Source organism: Pseudophryne corroboree, chromosome 5 (assembly GCF_028390025.1).
Source record: "Pseudophryne corroboree isolate aPseCor3 chromosome 5, aPseCor3.hap2, whole genome shotgun sequence".
NCBI classification, from domain to species: domain Eukaryota; kingdom Metazoa; phylum Chordata; class Amphibia; order Anura; family Myobatrachidae; genus Pseudophryne; species Pseudophryne corroboree.
This window is the reverse complement of record NC_086448.1, coordinates 569,362,604-569,383,261: the sequence shown is the minus strand read 5'-3', so window position 1 is coordinate 569,383,261 and position 20,658 is coordinate 569,362,604. Positions and strand designations below refer to the sequence as shown.

Below are 20,658 nucleotides of genomic sequence, written 5' to 3'. Positions count from 1 at the left end.
GGGGGCAGATATAACATTTGCAGAGATTTAAATTTGGGTGGGTTATTTCATTTCTGTGCAGGGTAAATACTGGCTGCTTTATTTTTACACTGCACTTTAGATTTCAGTTTAAATACACCCCACCCAAATCTAACTCTCTGCCCATGTTATATCTGTCCCCCTGCAGTGCACATGGTTTTGCCCAACTGCTAACAAATTTGCTGCTGCGATCAACTCAGAATTAGGCCCATTGAACAAACATTTACTATAAACTGTAGCCAGCTCTAAATTCAATTTAGTTTTGAAAACTTTGCAAAGTTTATTAGATCATTGTGAATAATTCACACTCTATACAAAAAAGACTTTCAAAACAAATAGGTATAATATTTGAAGGTCAATACTATATAACAAAAAGCTGTATTGTTATGACAATGACATATGTCCTCAAGCCCATAATATCTGGGAAATGCAGTTTAGTAAAACACCTCAGAGGCACATTTAATACATTTAAATTCCTTATTGTAAACACATTTTAGTAAATGCTGCTAATACTGTTGTTTATGAAATTGCCTATGTGCATGTGGAATTAGTTTGTCTTTTGCAGTTGATTATTATGATGGTGCCACATGGTAAGAAAAAAAATATCCAATTTTGTCAGATTATTGATTGGAAACATTACAGCAATGTGCTGTCATTTTATTTTAGACATTAAACAGCCTGATTTACAGTTAGGAGTAATCCATCTAGGAGGTGCAATTTTGTCATAGTGGGTGCAAATTTAAAATGTGCATTCAAATTTAGAGTTGGGTGTTGAGCATTCTCGCTCAACTCTAAATCACACAGAACAAAATAAATAGCTCAGTGTCTGTGTGAGTTCAGATAATTGCACTTGCACTCCTTGTATCTCAGCTATGGGGGTAATTCAGGCCCGATCGTAGCAGCAAATTTATTAGCAGTTGGGCAAAACCATGTTCACTGCAGGGTGGTCAGATGTAACATGTGCAGAGAGAGTTAGATTTGGGTGGGGTGTGTTCAATAAAGCAGCCAGTATTTACCATGCACAGAAACAATATAACCCACCCAAATCTAACTCTCTCTGCACATGTTATATCTGCCCCCCCCCCCCCCCTTCCCCCCTGCAGTGAACATGGTTTTGCCCATCTGCTAACAAATTTGCTGCTACGATCAGGTCTGAATTAGGCCCATTGTTTGACCATGTGCAAATTTGTACACTAGCCTAGCCGGTCTTGCTGCTAACATTAAATGAGGTCCATAGGGTTTTTAAAAACTTTTATACAGTCATGGAAGCAGTTTCAAATTAAGGTTAGCCAAATGAAAGTTATAATTAAACAATACAAAGATTATTTGTTATTTTGCTATATACAATCTTTCCAGTTATGTTTATTGCAATATTATTAAACTACATAATTACGTATACATATTTTTCTTTTCTTTTCTAAACTGATTTAAAAAATGATGAAAATGCATGCTTAGGATTAAATATGTCTTTTAAAATCAAGAATATAGTTTAGATTTATATTTTTCTTGTACAGAAGCAAGGTTTTGGTTTGCCCTTTCTGACTGCTATTGTTTGTGGGATTTAACTGTCTGTCCCTTTGATCCTTCTGAGCACAATGTCTACAATGTGTAATGGATTAAGTAGACAAAATGTGCAATGTCGTTTGTGTGTGTTAATTTGTAGTAATTTCCAAATTTAAAAAAAAAATGTGTAGTATCATTATGCAGCTTGGAGACTCTTCCATTAGGAATAATTGGCAAATGTAATCTCCCCTAGAGTCTAGAATTTTAACATTCTGTGAGCACCTAATTGACTGAAGCCGTTACCCTCTTTCTGTTAAATATTTTGCACAAAGAGGCTTTTAAAAATGAGCTTACAAAGTTTAAATTTTCCAAAGAAATTATTTTTATTGTCTAAAACAATACAAAAAAGTACAAAAAAGTACATAATTAATATTGGCTTTATATATGTTCATTAACTACTAAAAACATATATATATTTATTGTTTAAGAATAGCACATACACAGAAAGTTGAGAACAATTCTGGATTTCCGAGGAGTGCTTAATTTATATATTTATTGTCTCTGATGTTATCATTATAATAATGTTGTACAATTAAATTATTTGTAAAGAGAAGGTCATAGAAGAGACATCAAATAGAAAATAGAAACTAGACTAAAAAAATATGTTTGTGTGTTTATGTTAAATTATTATTATTTTTTCTGTCGGTGAATGAAATATTTATGGGATTTAGATATACAGAGTTCATCCTCACTGCCAACTCCCCCTAGGTACAAAGCACGTTTCCTCGGCCATCTGGATATTTAACAAGCCATGGCATGTCTTATTTTCTTTCTGAAGGTTTAGAAAAGAGAGAATTTTTTCTTATACATAGTGTTATTTGTTTGTGCTGCCTGTTATGCATATTCTCTAATTTAGCAAAATACCCGTTTAGAGGAACTTCTTTGAAAGATAATGTAATGCTTGGCTTTACTATTTTGAGCGCTTGCGAGCTGTAATTGTAGACCTCACAAATATTTTTGAAAATATTTGCCAGCACTATTTTTGTAACAAAAATAAGGATATAAAATAAACAATCAAGGACAGTATAAATACATAATTAGTGCAAATATAAATGACCAACTGGTGAGAAGCGACAATCTGTAAACATGCATTATACACCTTGTGGGTTACAGCAGTTCTGGATATCTGCATAAACAGTATTTTACTTGTGTTTCGAGATCTTTTATAAAGAGCTCAAAATTACATAGAAATCCATTTGGTTATTAAAAAAAAGAAAAATAGAACAGAGATGCATTCAATAATCTACATAGAAAATATTGATTAATTAAAAACTATTTAATAGAAAACAAAATAAAATATAAAAATGCAGATAAATGCAAAAATTTCAAGTGTAGATAATGAATACATTGGAATTAAAAGTTCATGTGGTCAAACTCGGAGAAACCACCAAAAACGTAGCAGCCTGAGCAATCCTGAATAAATGTTAAGTAATGAGGTCAGCAATCACAGATGAAATGAAATATGGCTGATATATTGAGCCTGCATCAGAATAATGGCATAAATCAGTATGCATAAATACAAATGAACAGCATTTATGTCACCAATTATAGTCGTAGTGGTACAGTCTACTCAGTGAGCTGGAAGCCACCGAATTGTTTCTTTGCAAAGTGCAGGCAATTCAAAGCTCAAGGCAGGGAGAAGCGCTGATTAGTATGCTGCTGTCTCTCCAGCTGGCTGTGTGCACATAAGTCAGCCGAAGTTGTAGTCCTGGGGCCTCCCTATTTTCTGTAAGATTTAAACAGTGTTGGCTTTCGTTTAGCCACACCTGATACTAGGGATTCTTGTTTGCCAGGTAGTGGTGGCTTGCATCTTAGCCACACCTGTTAACAGTGCATGCTATGGGCCAATCATTGGCGGCTTATGTAGCACTTGCACCCAGTGTCAAAGCCACCAAATGATTGTGACTTCTCTACCTGTCACACCTGCTACCACTGCTTGCTCTGTGCTGTCAATGTAAGCCATGGTATATTTCCAAAGAAGTGGCTGTATAATCAGCATAAAAAGTTTGTTGCTGGTGGCACAACATAGAGAAGGGTTCTTTAAAAGTCTGCATCAAGTAACGCATTTCTTCCTGTCCCCGGGATTTCCACAGGGTGGTGTATGTAATTACAATTCATCACGTAGCCTTTTGATGTTTTTTTTATATTTTTACTCCTTTTTTAGTTTTTTACTTGTTATAGTTTAAAAGTATACAAATATAACTGAACCTATGTGCTCTTTGTTTTTGTTTTTGTTTTTTTATACATAGGTCCATATGGGGACTCACATGTGGAATAATGCTCCTGCAAGACGTGGTCGGAGACTTTCAGTGGAAAACCCCATGGCTTTGCTTGGAGGAGATGCTCTGAAGTTCTCCGAAATGTTTCAGAAGGATTTGGCAGCTCGAGCAATGAATGTTGACCCTAGCTTTTGGAACCAATATGCTGCTGCTATCACAAATGGGCTGGCTATGAAAAACAATGAGATTTCTGTTATACAGAACGGAGGCATTCCTCAGCTCCCAATCAGCTTAGGTGGAAGCGCAATCTCACCCTTAACCAATTTGTCCAGTGGAATGGACCGAACACGTACTGGCAGTAACTCTCCTCTCATTAGTATAGACAAAGTCGGCTCTGACTCCATTGTAAATCGACCATTCACAAGGTTTATTGAGGAGAACAAGGAAATTGGCATAAACTGAGTGCAGCTGCAAAAACTGTCTGAGCCACTTCTCTTTAAGTCTTGTACTATTTGATGTACAGTTTTTTTGAACATGTATTATAGTGTCCTAACTGAAATTCCTATTGTTATTCTCCCATAACAGAAATGCATAGTCTTGTGGTTGCGGAAGAGATGTTTTTGCAAGATTGTGCATGGTACCTTCTTTCGGCAGTTAAACTGACTGGAATGGACTTTGTCCCCTTTTAACACTACTTAAAACCCATTGGACTTCAAATGTACACCGGCTACCCATAGCTATGTGTGTTTGAGATTGAAAAAGATTCAACTCATGTAAAAACTGACTTCTTTGTCCAAAATATTTGGTTTTGTTTAAATTAGATATAATCTTGAAGTCTGTTTGTAAGGATTCTAATACAGTGCTAAATAATCAATTTAGTATTCCAAAATACAGTGTATTATTAAAGTATTCCTTGTCTGTAGTATTTATAACAACATTATGCGGGTACTCAAGAGGAAACAATCCCCATCCTTCAATTAAATTTTGTACAGCTAGGTACATTTTAATTTGTGACCTTTCTTAGCAAGTTTTGTTTGCTACAATCCGGTGGTGTTTATTCCAATGCAGGCAAAATTGTGACATTTTATTTGGGAAGATAGCATGCTTTACATGTGCGAGTATCTGTCTGTAACAAATCCTTTTATTTAAATATTTGTAGCTGCTATGTGGACAGTCATTCAATATACATGAGAAAATGTTGTGTGGAGAAATAGTTTAACGGTTGAAAAACCACTTACAGACACACTTTTTCACTCTAAAGTATTCACATCATAGGAAGCTGTGAATAAAAAATCTCCATGTTAACTTCACTGTACAATAAAAGGTAATGTTTGTATAATGTGCTTGCAAACTCTTAATTTATACTATTGCACTTTTGGTATTTTGTACTAAATTGTCTATTATTTGAAAAACAAAATGAAAAGATATGTAAATTGTTTAAAGATGCTTATTGGGCCAAACAAAGAAAAAAAAATCTTATTACAGTTCTCCTGTCTTAATAATATTTTGTCCTATTCCAGCTTGTGCAGAAAATTCAGTCAATTTAAAATTGGTTTGCATATGCAGCAGAGCACTTCTAAAATGATAAATATTTAACAGTAAGCACAATACAATTCACCTCAGGTGGGACAGATGTGCATTTAATTGAACAAACTGAACTACTTGCTCTAAAACAGTGGTTCTTAATTTGAGTCAGCACCCTAAAAATCACAGAACTAACTTATTTATAATCAAATGCTTGAGCTATTCAAAGACGAGTTTTGAAAACGAGTGTAGAAAGATTTTTGCTTCTTTAGTTCTGTGTAACTATTTTTGTATTTTTTATGGTCTTTACCTATTATACAAGCTCCAGGTAATTAAATCACATAAAATTTTACTTAAGCACAAATGCTACCCATGATATTGTAGATTCTTTGCATTATCTACATCAATAAGTTGGAATATACCCATCAATATGGTGAAGATATGGACTAGATATGTCTTATGTGCTACCTCATTAAATGCATTGACCAAATCTGATTTGAGGGGGGTATCAACAATGAAGTATTATAAAATACATTTGGCGGCACATGACATTTTAACGCAGTACAGATTAATAAAGCCATTTCAAATGATGTTTTGTATCTAAAGCATTAGTTGCCTTCAAATTTAAAATGTACAATCCCTACTATCTATTGTATTTGTTGTTAAAAAAAAATAGAATAAACCAATAAAAATAAATTATGTGGCACTGTAGCGCCAAGAAGCTCTTATGTAATATAAGAAGATTATTAGCCTAGTGGCTATTTAAAAAGAGGTAAAAAGGTGGCTTGTCGTGGCTATTTTCCAGCACCAGAATGTTTTATTTTATTTTCAATTCTCTGTGGGTGTTTGGTATTTTTTATTGTTACATCTGCTAATTGAAAGATGTGTTTTATTTAAACAAGGGATGTAAAATGTTGTATATAAGATGGTTGATATAAGACTGATGGGGTCATTGTATAATTAGAGCTAGGTCTTACTTCCTGTGTGGTGATTGGAAAAAAACAACATATTTTTATACTGCATTACCACGCAGAAGTGAGAACCTGCTTGAAACAACTGGGCCTAGAAGCAAAAATTCCTATTTTCTACTATTCCATCTTGCGGACTTGAACCACACACTGATCTAAATTGATGTCTTAGTTTAGACTATTTTCTGTGACATGGAATTGAATAAAATGCAGGATGGAATTTTGTTTGTGAATCGTGTCCCTTGATTCCTGTTAACGCAATGATATAATACTGTACTAATACATAAGTCATAATGTCTCAGATAATGTGCTTACAATACAATTATAATATATGACTTCTATTTAGCCTGGTTTCAACAGGACAATCCCATTCTGTGCCGATGAGAATTCTACCTATTCACCCTTTTAATGCCTACAAACAAGATTACAGTATGTGGATACCAAATAAGCAGATACTAGTGACAATATAAATTGAGAAAACCTTTACTTTTCAGTGAAAAAAAAGTAGTAACAATTTCAATCATTCACATCCACCTGACATATCATGTTTCACTGTTCAAGATCAGGTATAGCCCTTCTCAATGACCCGATGGCAAGTCCATCATCTTCTCTCCTCCCCCAAGGAACCGGACTATCACTGACACTTGTCCTTGGCCAGTAAGCAGAAGTCACAGTTCCTGGCTTATTAGTGTAATACAGTGTTCTACCGTGTATAGACCAGCAAAAAACACATATATTATTATGTGGGGATTTCCTAATCAGGGGTGAGGCTTCCGTAGTTTCATTTTTATATATATATATATATATATATATATATATATATATAACACTTGAAAAGTGTAATCTAGAACCAAATATTCAGGGTTGTATTTAAAATATATATATATTAGTCTTTAACAATACACCAAATGCTGACGCAATGGAGTGGAAAAATACATGAGCCACAGATGAATCTACTGACCTCAATGACAAAGTCAACTTCAATAATTGACTGTAATTTTGTTTACAGTAATAAAGTAAATGATCAGTGATTTAATTGGCAAATAAACAAATCTATGTATATAGAGGGACTTCCATTGCTTTCTAGAGATTCACTACATATTTTTTGGGTTGTGGGAGGAATCCAGAGTACTAAGAGGAAACCCACGCAAGCACAGGGAGAATATACAAACTCCACACTATTAAGGCCATGGTGGGAATCAAACCCATGACCTCAGTGCTGTGAAGCGGTAAGGCTAACCATTAGACCATCCATACTACAACAATGTTTGATGCACTTTTTCTATATTTCTTCTGTTAATGTTTATGTGGAAAGCTCAAATTTTAATTAGCTCATTTAGTTTTATTTTTGTAATTTTGAGCACCATTAAAATACATATATTGATATAGAACTCATATTTTATTGCTATATAACAAAGGATTAATAATATTGTATCCCACTCTACTTCATTATATTAGAATTGTTATTTGTTGCGACAATATTAGTCAACTACATGTAATTCATCTATCTAACCTAATGAGCAGTTAAAGAAATGCTAAAATCTACTTTAACTGAAAATAGCATAACCTAACATATTGTAATTGGGTAGTCTATTTATTAGTAAAATTATATAAAAACAATATGTAATGTGTTGGTTGATTGATAAACATAAAACATTTTTAATAACTGAGAAAGATTATGATAAAAAGCTCTCTATATGATACAAACAACTGTAGGTATATGCAAATGTATAATAATATAGAGATTATAAGAACATTAAAATTCTTTGTTGTAATCAAATAATATTACATAATATTACATAACTAGTTACCAGCCCGTCAAAATGACAAAACAACCTTATACCCCTTTCAGACCGCCAGCTTGCAACATGGGTTATTGCACATGAGCGTGAATAACCCGTGTTTCTGTGCTGTCTGAAAGGGGACAGGGGAAACATCCTGGGAAATATTACTGTTTCAATCCTGGACACTGTGCGGTGTGAATGGGTTGCCAGGTCGATGCAACCTGTTTCCCGTTCACACTATATGGATGGGCGGTGCTTGGAGATCATCTGATCTCCAAGCACCGCCTCCGCGCGCGTTACCACTGATGTCACCAACTCAGCAATATGCCGTGTTGGGGATACCACTGCAAAAGGGGCCTGAGGCGGGTTGCACACGGGAAGCCTCGGGTGCGGCCCACCATTGGTGGTCTGAAAAGGGTATAACAGTAATGTCAGCACCGCCGTTGTGTTTGCCGAATGGAGCAACACTTGAATTGCTCCATCGGGCACCATCTACTGGACACTATTGTGCAAAACACTTGAATTCCCCCATAGAGGTGAGTAGCAGTATTAGCCTTTTATTATAAAGGATTTTAAACAAATGCTCCTTAGTGTCTATCAGAAGAAAAAATGTATGATAGTGTTAGCAGAGAGGCTTTGGAATGCCCTTCTCAGCTGTATTTGACTGTGATATCCTCCCCCGCCTCCATCTCCTGTTTTCACATGATATGCTGCAAGCCTAAGAAGTCTCTGTCTGGTAGCCAAATGGTGTGTTTTGTGTCTGCTCTGTGCACACTTATAATGGCTGCGGCTCCTACTTACATTTAGTAGGGGGCTACCGCTATTGCCATGCCCTGAGAGGAGTGGAGACAGCCAGCCCCGGTACCTGCAGAATGAATCTGACAAATGCCAGGACCGGCACATGCGCAGATACTGTGACTGCACAAACCCCAGCTGCTATGGACTGCACCGACTGCAGCCCGTAGAAGCAGGCTAGGGCTGATGAGGAAAGGAGTGGCTTCCTACCGGAAGCCAGCTCTCTGGTTATCACAGCCCAGTCTGGCAGTCCCGGAGGGAGTAAACACCTCCCAATGGAACCGCCTGTAGTGTCTGTGACTGTCAGGTAGCTCTTCCAATAGGAAATCACTGCCAGTCACTGTGAAGCCAGTACAGTCACGAACTGCATGTGGCTTCACTAACACTGAGCTTGGTGGCGGATTTTACCTGGGGAGGGGGGGGGGGGGCTAAAGTCCTGCAACCCAAAGGTAAAATCTGCCACTGGTTGTAACCTCCAGCACCACTCCCCTCATGACATCACATGACAAGCTGTGAGCCCGTGAAGCCATATTTATTTATCAACATATGAAATCTAAAAAAGGAGCTACTGATCTGTAGGATGATAGATAAGAACAAGATGCACACTTAAAAAGTACTTAACTTCAAAGAAAAATAAAATTTCTATGCAGGACTGTTGCTTTTATTTGTCGCAATTTTAGTTTTCTCAGAACTTTTTAGCTCTTTGTAATCCACTGTCATGTAATTGAAGTACACTATCATGTAATCATAAAATTGTTTGCGTGCAATTAATTCAGTACTTTGACGTCAAGTCTTGTTACACCAGTAAATTATTTACTGCAATGTATTTATTACATGGCTAAAGTATTTGTTACTCCATAGTATAAACCTAATTATTTTGTATATACAGTAGAATTTCTGTATAATGCCAAATATTGCAGATAACTACAAGGATATTTTCATGGTGGTTTTCCATCAAGAGCTAAAAGAAGATTAAAATCAAAATTAGGAAATAATGTCTGCCACTGATTCTGCTTTTATCTAAGTGTTTAGCTAATAAAAACAGATGCTGGCTCCAGGATAATGGTGATAATGGTATGTAAAATAATGTCACCAGGAAAACGCTTAAGTGCAAGAAGGTTCTGGGTAGGGGTGTGGTATGTAATGTCAACAGTCATGTCAACATTCACAATATTGACATGAGAATCTAGACACTGTCATAATGTTAACATTTACCATGTCGATATTCATCATGTAGACAATGAAGGCATGTTACAAGGTTGATATATCATACTGGATGGTTCAGCAGTGACTTACCTGCTCCTGGACAACTGCAGCTGCTCCAGAATTGTCTTCTGGGTCCCAGCGGTCATCTGAGTGTGACTTCTAGAGCAGACATCTAACAAAACCGAAGATCCAGTGAGTATTCTCCCCCTATTCCTAACCCTAATCCCTCCCCTTAGTGCTTTACCTTAACCTCTACTGGAGCCTAACCCTAATGTTGCCACTTTGAAAATGTTGACATTTCACATGTTGATATTCTAAGAATGGTAGCATGTTGACTGTCAAATTCATAACTGTTGAAATTGAGGTGTTGACATAACGAGTGCATAATCTGGGTAGCACTAGATAAATAACAATGTTAACAACCAGTAGTAACACCTGACCAATAAAGCGCACAACTGGTTTAGATTTTGTTTTTTAAGAATAAATAAATCATTTGAGATGGTTGTAAAATTTTCATGCTGAATGAAAGGGATTCCAAACCTTTGAAAACATGCATCATTCTGTCATTTTATCAGAACACAGGTATTTTATATATTTATCTAATTCAATGGATAAATAGTGTCTTACTGTTCAGGAACACAGAGAGATACTGTATACTGGAAAGTTTGGTTTAAGTCATGATGTAAACTACTTGTAAAAATGTCAATGTTGCAATATATTTCAGGAACCAAAAACTAGATTGTACATTTGATTGGGAAGGCAAACTGAAAATTTTGTCTCTCAAAACAGTCTGTATACCACTGCATAAAACTGACTAAAAATCAATAAGTAATAATGAAAATAATAAGATTGTTTATCTTGAATTCTGGAAACTTGGGGGTATATTTTACTGGTGAACATAGAGAGGTCAATTCTGAAACTGCCTGACGTTAATGTCAACAATCCAGATGAAAGGCCACTAAAACAGGGCTTCAAACTATGAGGGGAGGCTGTGCTCCCTTAGCTATGTACAAGTCGTGGCAATCATAACAGTCATTATAATTTATATATATATATATCCTATTACCATTTGCTAGACATATGTCCTGAGACAGATGCATGCGCATTAGGGGGGATGTATACTAAAGTGCAGGGTTTTCAGAAGTGGAGATGTTGCCCATACCAACAAATCGGATTCTTATCTTTTATCTAGCACCTTCTAGAAGATAATAGCTAGAATCTGATTGGTTGCTATTAGCAACATCTCCACTTCTGAAAATCCGCACTTCAGTAAATTCCCTATAACTGAGGCTGCACACATCTGATGTTGCTATAATCATGAACAAGATTTTGATAATTTATCTAAAAACAGAATAATGGGGGTAACCAACACATTGTAACATTGTAAAAAGAAGGTGTATATTGAGGTACAAACTTGTTTTATTTTTAAAAAGATAGGACTGACTAAGGTCCATAAACTAAATAGATAAGGACGTTTGGGATGAAGTGCATGTAGATCAAGTGGATATAGTTTTTGTTCACTGGTTTGCCTTGCCATCTACTTTGGGAAGTCTTATTACAATACATCCAGCTAAACTTCTAAGTATATGCACATTTATATGCAATTATAATACTTAAAATGTCTATAAATATACACAGTAAATTTTCACAAAATCTCTGTTTTCCAACACTTATTGGGGCAGATGTACCAAGCCTTAGAGAGTGATAAAGTGGAGAGAGAATAAACTGCCAACCAATTAGCTCTTGTAATTTTTCAAATACAGCCTATAACATGGCAGTTAGAAACTGATTAGCTAGTACTTTATTTCTTTCCTCTTTATAACTCCAATTATTAATACATTTACATCTTCCCCATAATAAGTAGAGATATATGACTAACTGGCATATTTATTAAAACAATTTATCAAAATAGCCATTTTCGTGGAAAACCCTAAATATTAAGCATTTCCAGGATGTATGAAGAGGGTTTATACAGCATATATCGGAAATATTTTTTCTTATCATAAAAGCAGCCCCTATAGGTTTCCATGCGAGCTGTTAAATTGTCATTCTGCATTCCGGAGCATGGTCATCTTCAGAGGCATCAGTCTATAGTAACACAGAAAGGTTAGTGACTGGTATCAATGTAATGGAAGAAATTATTGTAGTTGGAAGTCAAATAGAAACAATAGGGGCTTCCCAAGAACCCCACCACATTTTTATAACAATAAGCAATAAGGTATTTTAAAACAATATAATTTATAATATATTTGTTAGGCAATACTCATATATTTATATATATATATATATATATATATATATATATAACAGTACTGTGTAAAAGTTTTAGGCAGGTGTGGAAAAAATGCTGCAATGTAAGAATGCTTTCAAAAAAAGAAGTGTTAATTTTTTTTTTATCAATGAACAGAATACAAAGTAAATGAACAGAAGACAAATCTAAATCAAAATTTGGTGTGACCACCCTTCGCCTTCAAAACAACATTAATTCTTCTAGGTACACTTCAATAGTTTTTGAAGAAATGTGGCAGGGAGGTTGTTCCAAACATCTTGGAGTACTAACCACAGATCTTCTGTGGATGTAGGCTGGCTCAGATCCTTCTGCCTCTATAAGTAATCCCAGACAGACTCAATGATGTGGATATCAGGGCTCTGTGGGGGCCATATCATCAATTCCAGGACTACCTGTTCTTCTTTACACTGAAGCGTTGTAATAGATAAGTACTTTTTTTATATAAAACCACTTGGTATGATGATACCTACATGGAATCAACATTCTCTTATTCATAAATAGCTAGTTATTATTACATAAAGAGGATTGTCCAACAAAGACACTATAAAATTATATTGTGGTTTCAAAATACCCAGTTAGCGCCGGAGAAGTTACTTATTGTTATAGAAAAAGAAATGAGAAATTACTTATCAATCATAGTACAGGCTACTGGATCACTTTGTTTACAGAGATACATCTTTTTGATCCTTTCCTGATGGCCTGTTCTGTCATATACACAGCCCAAAGCACGTTAGGCTCACTGATGGGTATATTCAATTGAAGTCGAAAACTGCCGTCTGTCGAAAAGACGTCAGTTTTCGACTTTTTAAGGTTGAAACGTGATTCGACCTATTCAATGCTTTTCGAAAAGTCAAGGCTTTCGACTTGTCAAAAAGCACGTGGATCGGAGGAATAGCTGCCGATCCATGTGTCGAAAACGGGGCCAAATCAGACAGGTTTTGGCCCCCTTTTCGACCATCTCAATCCGACATCAAAATTATGTCGGAATGAGATGCGGACCCAGAGGAGGCGAGGAGGGGGAGCCACAGGGAGATGGGGGGACAGCCGGCGGGCATACAGGGAGATCAGCGCTACAGTAGCGCTGCAGCTGGATGTCACTAAGCCGCCCGACCTCACGGCAGCTTCCACCCGACTCCAGCACGCTGCTGGAGCCTGGTGGAAGCTGCCGTGAGGTCGGGAGGCTGAGTGACATCCTGCTGCAGCACTACTCCGTAGCGCTGATCTCCCTGTATGCCCGCCGGCTGTCCCCCCGCAGCTCGCCCCCTTCTCCTCCCCTGCGTCCCATCTTAATTTGACTTGAAAAAGTCGAATTAAGATGGGATTGAATAGGGGTTGTCGGATCCATTCCGACAAATACATTTTGGAATGGATCCAACATTAATTGAATATACCCCTGAGTATGTACGTGGAAGCAAGGGGATGGCAGTATTGTAGCTGTCATTTTGCTTCCAATCCTTCGACGGGATGGCTCTCGATATATTTGCTTTGTGAATTTACACATCAGAACCACACAAAAAATGCAGAATGTGATAAATATGCCAATAAAATAATCAAAGTCATGGCCCACTGAATCACTGTAAAACAACATAAAAACCACATTATAAACAATAGGTACACATTACAGAGAAATTATAAATTTTTAAGTTTTCACTTAAAAAGAGTACTGCATTATTATTCCCTTTTGGAAATATTTGTAAACATAACATAATATTTATTTTAGGGAAAAATACCACCATATTATTCATATGTTATCAATATCTGGATTGGGAATTAAAACATTATTTTAGAAAAACATTAAAATTAGCCTGACATCTTGACATCTTATTTTAAAACCCAGAGATCTACAGCTGGAATGAGTGCAATTAGTGGGGATAGTGTGGGCAGTAAAACTGTATGGACTCCTAATGTATTATCTATTTACCCCCAGATTTTCAAGGATTTTTCTTTTTTGTCTTATGGAAATCTAAAAAAAAAAAATAGGATTTTAATTACCTACCTGTAAATCCTTTTCTCGTAGTCCATAGTGGATACTGGGAATCCATTTAGTACCATGGGGTACAGACGGGTCCACTAGGAGCCATGGGTACTATAGAAGTGTGATTCTGTGTGCTGGCTCCTCCCTCTATGCCCCTCCTACCAGACTCAGTCTAGGAAACTGTGCCCAAGGAGACGGACATACTTTGAGAGAAGGGATATAGAAAAGGAAAGTGGTGAGAATTCGAACCAGCACAACCAGAACAAGAGGAAAGCCATGCTAACCAAACTTGCAAATAGGTAAAGCAACAGCTGAACCAAACAACATTACTGAACCAAGTAACAGAGCAGGAATAATGAAGCACCGGACGGGCGCCCAGTATCCCCTATGGACTACGAAAAAAGGATTTACCGGTAGGTAATTAAAATCCTATTTTCTCTTACATCCTAGGGGATACTAGGAATCCATTTAGTACAATGGGGAAGTACCAAAGCTCCCAAACCAGATGGGAGAGTGCTGAGGTTCCTGCAAAACTGATTGACCAAACTGAAGTTCCTCAGAGGCCAAAGCATCGAACTTGTAAAATTTAGCAAACGTATTCGAACCCAACCAAGTAGCTGCTCGGCAGAGCTGTACAGCCGAGACACCTCGGGCAGCCGCCCAAGAGGAACCCACTGACCTAGTAGAGTGAGCTTAAACAGATTTCGGAATCAGCAATCCTGCCGTGGAATAAGCATGCAATAGAGTGCTTTGAAGCAGGTCACCCAATTTTATTGGGATCATAAAGAACGAACAGCGAGTCCGATTTTCTGTGACAAGCTGTTCTCTTCACATAGACCTTCAAAGCCCTTACGACATCCAAAAACTTTGAAGTAGCAGAGGCATCTGTAACAGTCGGAACCACAATAGGTTGGTTGATGTGAAATGTGGACATCACCTTACGAATAAATTGCTGACGAGTCCTGAGTTCAGCTCTGTCCTCATGGAAAATTAAGTAGGGGCTATTGTAAAACAACACCCCCAGTTCCGACACAAGTCTTGCTGAAGCCAATGCCAACAGTGTGACGGTCTGCCATGTAAAGTACTTCACATCCACTTCCTGTAACGGTTTAAAACAGTCCGATTGGAGGAACTGCAGCACCAAATTGAGATCCCAAGGTGACATAGGAGGCAAAAAGGGAGGTTGGATGTGAAGACAACCTTTCAAGAACATCTTGACCTCAGGGAAAGAAGCCAATTGTTTCTGAAAGAAAACAGACAAGGCCGAAATCTGAACTTTAATGGAGTCTAGGCGTAGGCCCACATCAACTCCCAACTGCAGAAAAAGCAGGAAACGTCCCAGATGAAATTCCACCGCATAAAATTGTCAGCTCTCACACCAAGAGACATATTTCTTAGTGATGAGCGGATTCGGTTTTACTCGGTTTTACTCGGTTCTCAAAACGGCATCTTATTGGCTCACGGATGTCACGTGTTTTGGATAGCCAATAAGATGCCGTTTTGAGAACCGAGTAAAACCGAGTAAAACCGAGTAAAACCGAACCTCGCTCATCACTAATATTTCTTCCAGATACGATGGTAATGACGTTTACCCCCTTTCTGGCTTGGATCATAGTCAGGATGACCTTGTCAGGAACCCGTTCTCCTGGCTAGAATCAGAAGTGCAACGTACATGTAGTTAAATGTAGCCATGGTAAGTCTTGATAAACGAATGGGCCCTGTTGCAGAAGATCCTCGCAAAGAGGCAGAGGCCACGGATCTTCACTTAGCATCTCCAGAAGATCTGCATACCAGGCCCTTCATGGCCAGTCCAGAGCAATGAGGATTGCTTGAAGCTTTTCCCTTTTTATTCTGTTTAGAATTCTTGGGATCAGTGGAATGGGAGGAAACAAGTACACCAGCTGGTAGACCCACAGAGTTGTCAGGGCGTCTACCGTCACTGCCTGTGGGTCCCTCGACCTGGAACAATACTGCTTGAGCTTCTTGTTCAAATGAGATGCCATCATATCAATTTGTTGATACCCCCACCGACGTGTTAACCGCCGGAACACCTCCGGGTGGAGGCCCCATTCCCCCGGGTTCAGATCATGTCTGCTGAGGAAGTCTGCTCCCAGTTGTCTACCCCTGGAATGAAGATCACCGACAGCAGAAGAATTCTTGACATCTCTGACATTACGGCTCTGCTTTTTGTTCTGCCCTGTTTGTTTATGTACGTTACCACCGTAACATTGTCCACTGGACCTGAATGGCCTGGTTCTGAAGAAGAAATAAGACTCGCAGAAGGATGTTGTAGATAGCCCTTACTTCCAGGATGTTTATTGGTAGGACAACTTCCTGACTTGACCATCTTCCCTGAAACTACACCCCCTGAGTGACAGCTCCCCCACCCCTGAGGCTTCTGTCTGTGGATAGCAGAATCCAATTTTGAATCCCGAACCTCCAACCCTCGACTAAGTGAGAAGTCTGTAACCACCACAGGAGGGAGATCCTGGCTTTTGGTGACAGACAAATCCTCTGGTGCAGGTGAAGATGTGATCCAGACCATTTGTCCAACAGATCCAGCTGGAATGGTCTCACATGATACCTTCCATAATGAATTGCTTCGTAAGAAGCCACCATTTTCCCCAGAAGGCGTATGCAGAGATGCACTGAGATCCGGGTCGGCTTCAAGATGGCTTGAACTATGGACTGGATTACCATTGCCTTTTCCAAGGGAAGGAATACTTTCTGAGACTCTGTGTCCAGTATCAATCCCAGGAACTGAAGCCTCTGCTTGGTTCTAGGTGAGATATTGGCAAGTTCAGAATCCACCCATGATTAGTAGTCTGGTTGAGAGGGCAATGTTCTCCAACAGCTGTTCCCTGGATGGTGCCTTTATCAGAAGATTGTCCAAGTACGGAACTATTATCACTCCATGTCTGCGGAGTAACAGCATCATCTCTGCCATCACTTTGGTGAACACCCTTGGTGCCGTGGAGAGACCAAATGGCAGGGCCTGAAACTGGTAGTGGCAGTCCTGCAGTGAAAACCGTAGATAAGCCTGATGAGGCGGCCAGGTCGGAATGTGAAGGTACGCATCCTTGACATCCAGAGACGCTAGGAATTCCCCCTCCTCCAGACCTGGGATTACTGCTCTCAATGACTCCATCTTGAATTTGAACACACGTAAGTACGGGTTCAATGACTTGAGGTTCAGAATCGGTCTTACCGAACCGTCCGGTTTCGGTACCACTAACAAGCTGAAATAGTAACCCTTGTTGTGTAGATGAGGTGGAAATGGAATAATGACCTGGGTCTGTAACAGTTTTTGAATAGCGTCTTGTAAGTTTACTCTCACCTCTTGTGAAACTGGTAAGCCTGATTTGAAGTATTTGTGAGGTGGGAGCTGCTGGAATTCCAGTCTGTAGCCCTGGGATATAAGGTCTATGACCCAGGGATCCTGGCACGAACCTGTCCATATGTGACTGAAGAATTTTAGCCGGGCTCCCACCGTCATGTCTTCCAGTGGTCCACCATCATGCGGAAGGTTTTCAGGAAGCAGAGCCTGAGCTCTGTTCCTGTGAACCAGCAGTCGCTGGTTTGGGTGGTTTACCTCTAGCACCTCTGGCGGCGGTAAAGAACCTCTGGCCTTGACCCTAAAGTCCGACAAACTTTTTTATTGATGCATGGGAACAATTGTGTTCTATTTTGAAATGTTCAGACAGATTGTGCGTGAGAAGGCCATTCTTGATGTTCCGAAGATGTTCGCCTAATCTCGTTTTTAAAGCTCTAGATGTCCGTCCAATATAGATCTTGTTACAGGTGCATTCTACGAGATAAATCACATTGCTAGTATGGCATGTGATGAAGTCTTTTATTTTAATGGTGGTTCCATTTGCTGTCACTTCTGTATATTTAGAGGTTTCTGTCTTTATTTGTCTGCATGGTAGACACAGACCACATCTATGGAATCCACTGGTTCTAATTGGGTTGATATTTTTTTGTGGTAATGCACTCCGTACTAATTTGGTTTTTAAATTGGATGCTTTCCGGTAAATAAATGTCGGTTTCTTTGGGATGATGACTTTTAGTGTGTTATCTGAACATAATAGATGCCAATGTTTTCTAATGATGGTTTCAACTTTCCTGTGTTGGTGATCGTAACCTGTGATGAAGGACCACTGTGAATGGTTGGGGGAATTATTTTTCCTCTTGTCTTGTTTGTTACTGTGTATGAGATATGTTCTGTTCATCTTCATTGTGTCAACTTGAATTATTACAAAGCCACCTGGAAAAAGGGGGTATTTCATCATCTGAATTTTCCTTCTTGAATATTGAAGATCCAGTTACCCCAACAATCTACATTCTACCCAAGATACACAAGAGCAGCACAGCCCCCCAGGAAGACCGATAGTGGAGGGAACAGGATGTTTAACTTCTAATCTGTCATCAATGATTGACCATGAACTCCAACCTCTAGTAGTGAAGAATCCCTCTTATCTGAAGGACACCTGTGATACAATTAAGAAACTAGAAGAAAAATATCTTTGAATCCTGACACTATCATGGTGACAGCTGATGTCACCTCATTATATACCATAATTGAACATCAGAAGGGGATAGAAGCCACATCCTGGTTTCTAGATCAAACAGAACTATCCGAAGCAAGAAAACCTTTCATCATTGAATCAATCGATTTTATCTTGAAGAACAACTTTTTCTTCTTTGATGGGAACTATTACCTCCAAAAGAGGGGTACTGCAATGGGAACACGCTTTGCCCCCAGTTTTGCAAACCTTTTAATGGCATACTGGGAGAAGGAAAACATCTACATGCATAACTCATGGCAAGATAAATTAATAACGTGGAACCGATACATTGATGACGTCATATTAAGGGAGACATGGACAGTCTAATGAAATTCTGTGACCACCTTAACCAGAATGATAGAAACATCATTTTTTCTTTTGAAAGAAGTCAAAGTGAGGTGAATTTTTAAGACCTAACTATTTACATCAAAGATAACATTATCCACACAAAAACTTATAATAAACCTACCGATTCTAATAACTATATTTCTAAAGAAAGTGAACACCATAAAAATTGGCTGAATGGCATACCAAAAAGCCAGTTCTTAAGAATACGGAGGATTGTAGTGAGGATACCATTTGCATCTCCCAAATCAATAAATTGAAAAGCGCCTTCATTGAAAAGGGTTACCATCCAGAAGATCTCAAAGAAATTCAAGTTGGCACAATGAAGATTAACAGAACATCTCTCATACACAGTAACAAACAAGACAAGAGGAAAATTGCTATATGGTCAGGTAATTTACTTGAGGGGTTAGACACCTTACCTCAAGAGAATGGTGCACGGTCTTCCCTCTCTTCTTTATACTGGCTGATGTGTCTGGGTGCATAAAATGGAGACAGACTCCTTTTATGGCTGTGTTGTCAATCTAGGCACTGTGTACACAACAGTGTACTTCATCAATAGACTCAGTCCACCCCGCGTAGAAGCCGTCATGCCGCCATAATGGCCAGCAACATTCTAACTGGGACACCATCTTAGTACTCACCACTCTTCTTTCTTCTGGCTCTGTTAGGGGTGGCGGCGTGCTGCAGGAATGTACGCTCGCCATGGTGGGGCTTGCAAATAGTTCCCTCAGAAGCCAGCATCCTGTCAGCGGGGAACGGGACCATTAACCCTTAGTGGGGTTGGCCCATTTCCCCCCCTAAGTCGCACGAAGCAGGCAGGCTGGTGCCATCCAGTCCTCCCTGAAAATAACAAACTTAGAAAATAAATGCAGAAAACTCTTCAGGAGCTTCCAGAGACATGACCGGCACCTCTGGGCATATTTTCTAAACTGAGTCTGGTAGGAGGGGCATAGAGGGAGGACCCAGAACACAAAATCAAACTTCTATAGTGCCCTTGGCTCCTAGTGGACCCATCTATACCCTATGGTACTAAATGGATTCCCAGTATCCCCTAGGACGTAAGAGAAAACATTTAAAAAAAAAAAGTAAGTTTACAGCTAAAAATGAACAAATAGACCAAAGTTCAGTTTGTGGTTTGGGACAGTATATTGACAAAAATATTATTATTATTATTATTATTATTATTATTATTATTATTATTATTTATACAGTGCTGACATATTAGCCAACTTTTAACAATGTGGGGATCATGACAAAAATATATTACAAATGACTGCATAGAACAGGAAGTAAAGATGGCTTTGCCCAAATGAACTTATAATCTGAGCAATGTAATGTTGGCCTGGGAACAGGAGGGGAGGAAAATGAAGAAAGAAAACATTCAAGGATATGTGTGGACT

The 20,658-nt window shown here is 38.5% G+C and overlaps 1 protein-coding gene across 6 annotated transcripts in view; it reads left to right on the top strand.

Moving 5' to 3' along the window:
- Positions 1-6,499, top strand: part of SALL3 (spalt like transcription factor 3) — a 56,456-nt gene extending 49,957 nt beyond the window's left edge. For 5 of the 6 annotated variants that reach the window (XM_063923323.1, XM_063923319.1, XM_063923321.1 and 2 more), the window contains one exon: positions 3,831-6,499. In XM_063923323.1, the coding sequence (XP_063779393.1) occupies positions 3,831-4,262 (432 nt within the window). In that variant the 3' untranslated portion in view covers positions 4,263-6,499. The remainder of the gene's footprint in view (positions 1-3,830) is intronic. The other variant, XM_063923324.1, reaches the window with a different exon arrangement.
- Positions 6,500-20,658: the final 14,159 nt, after the last annotated feature.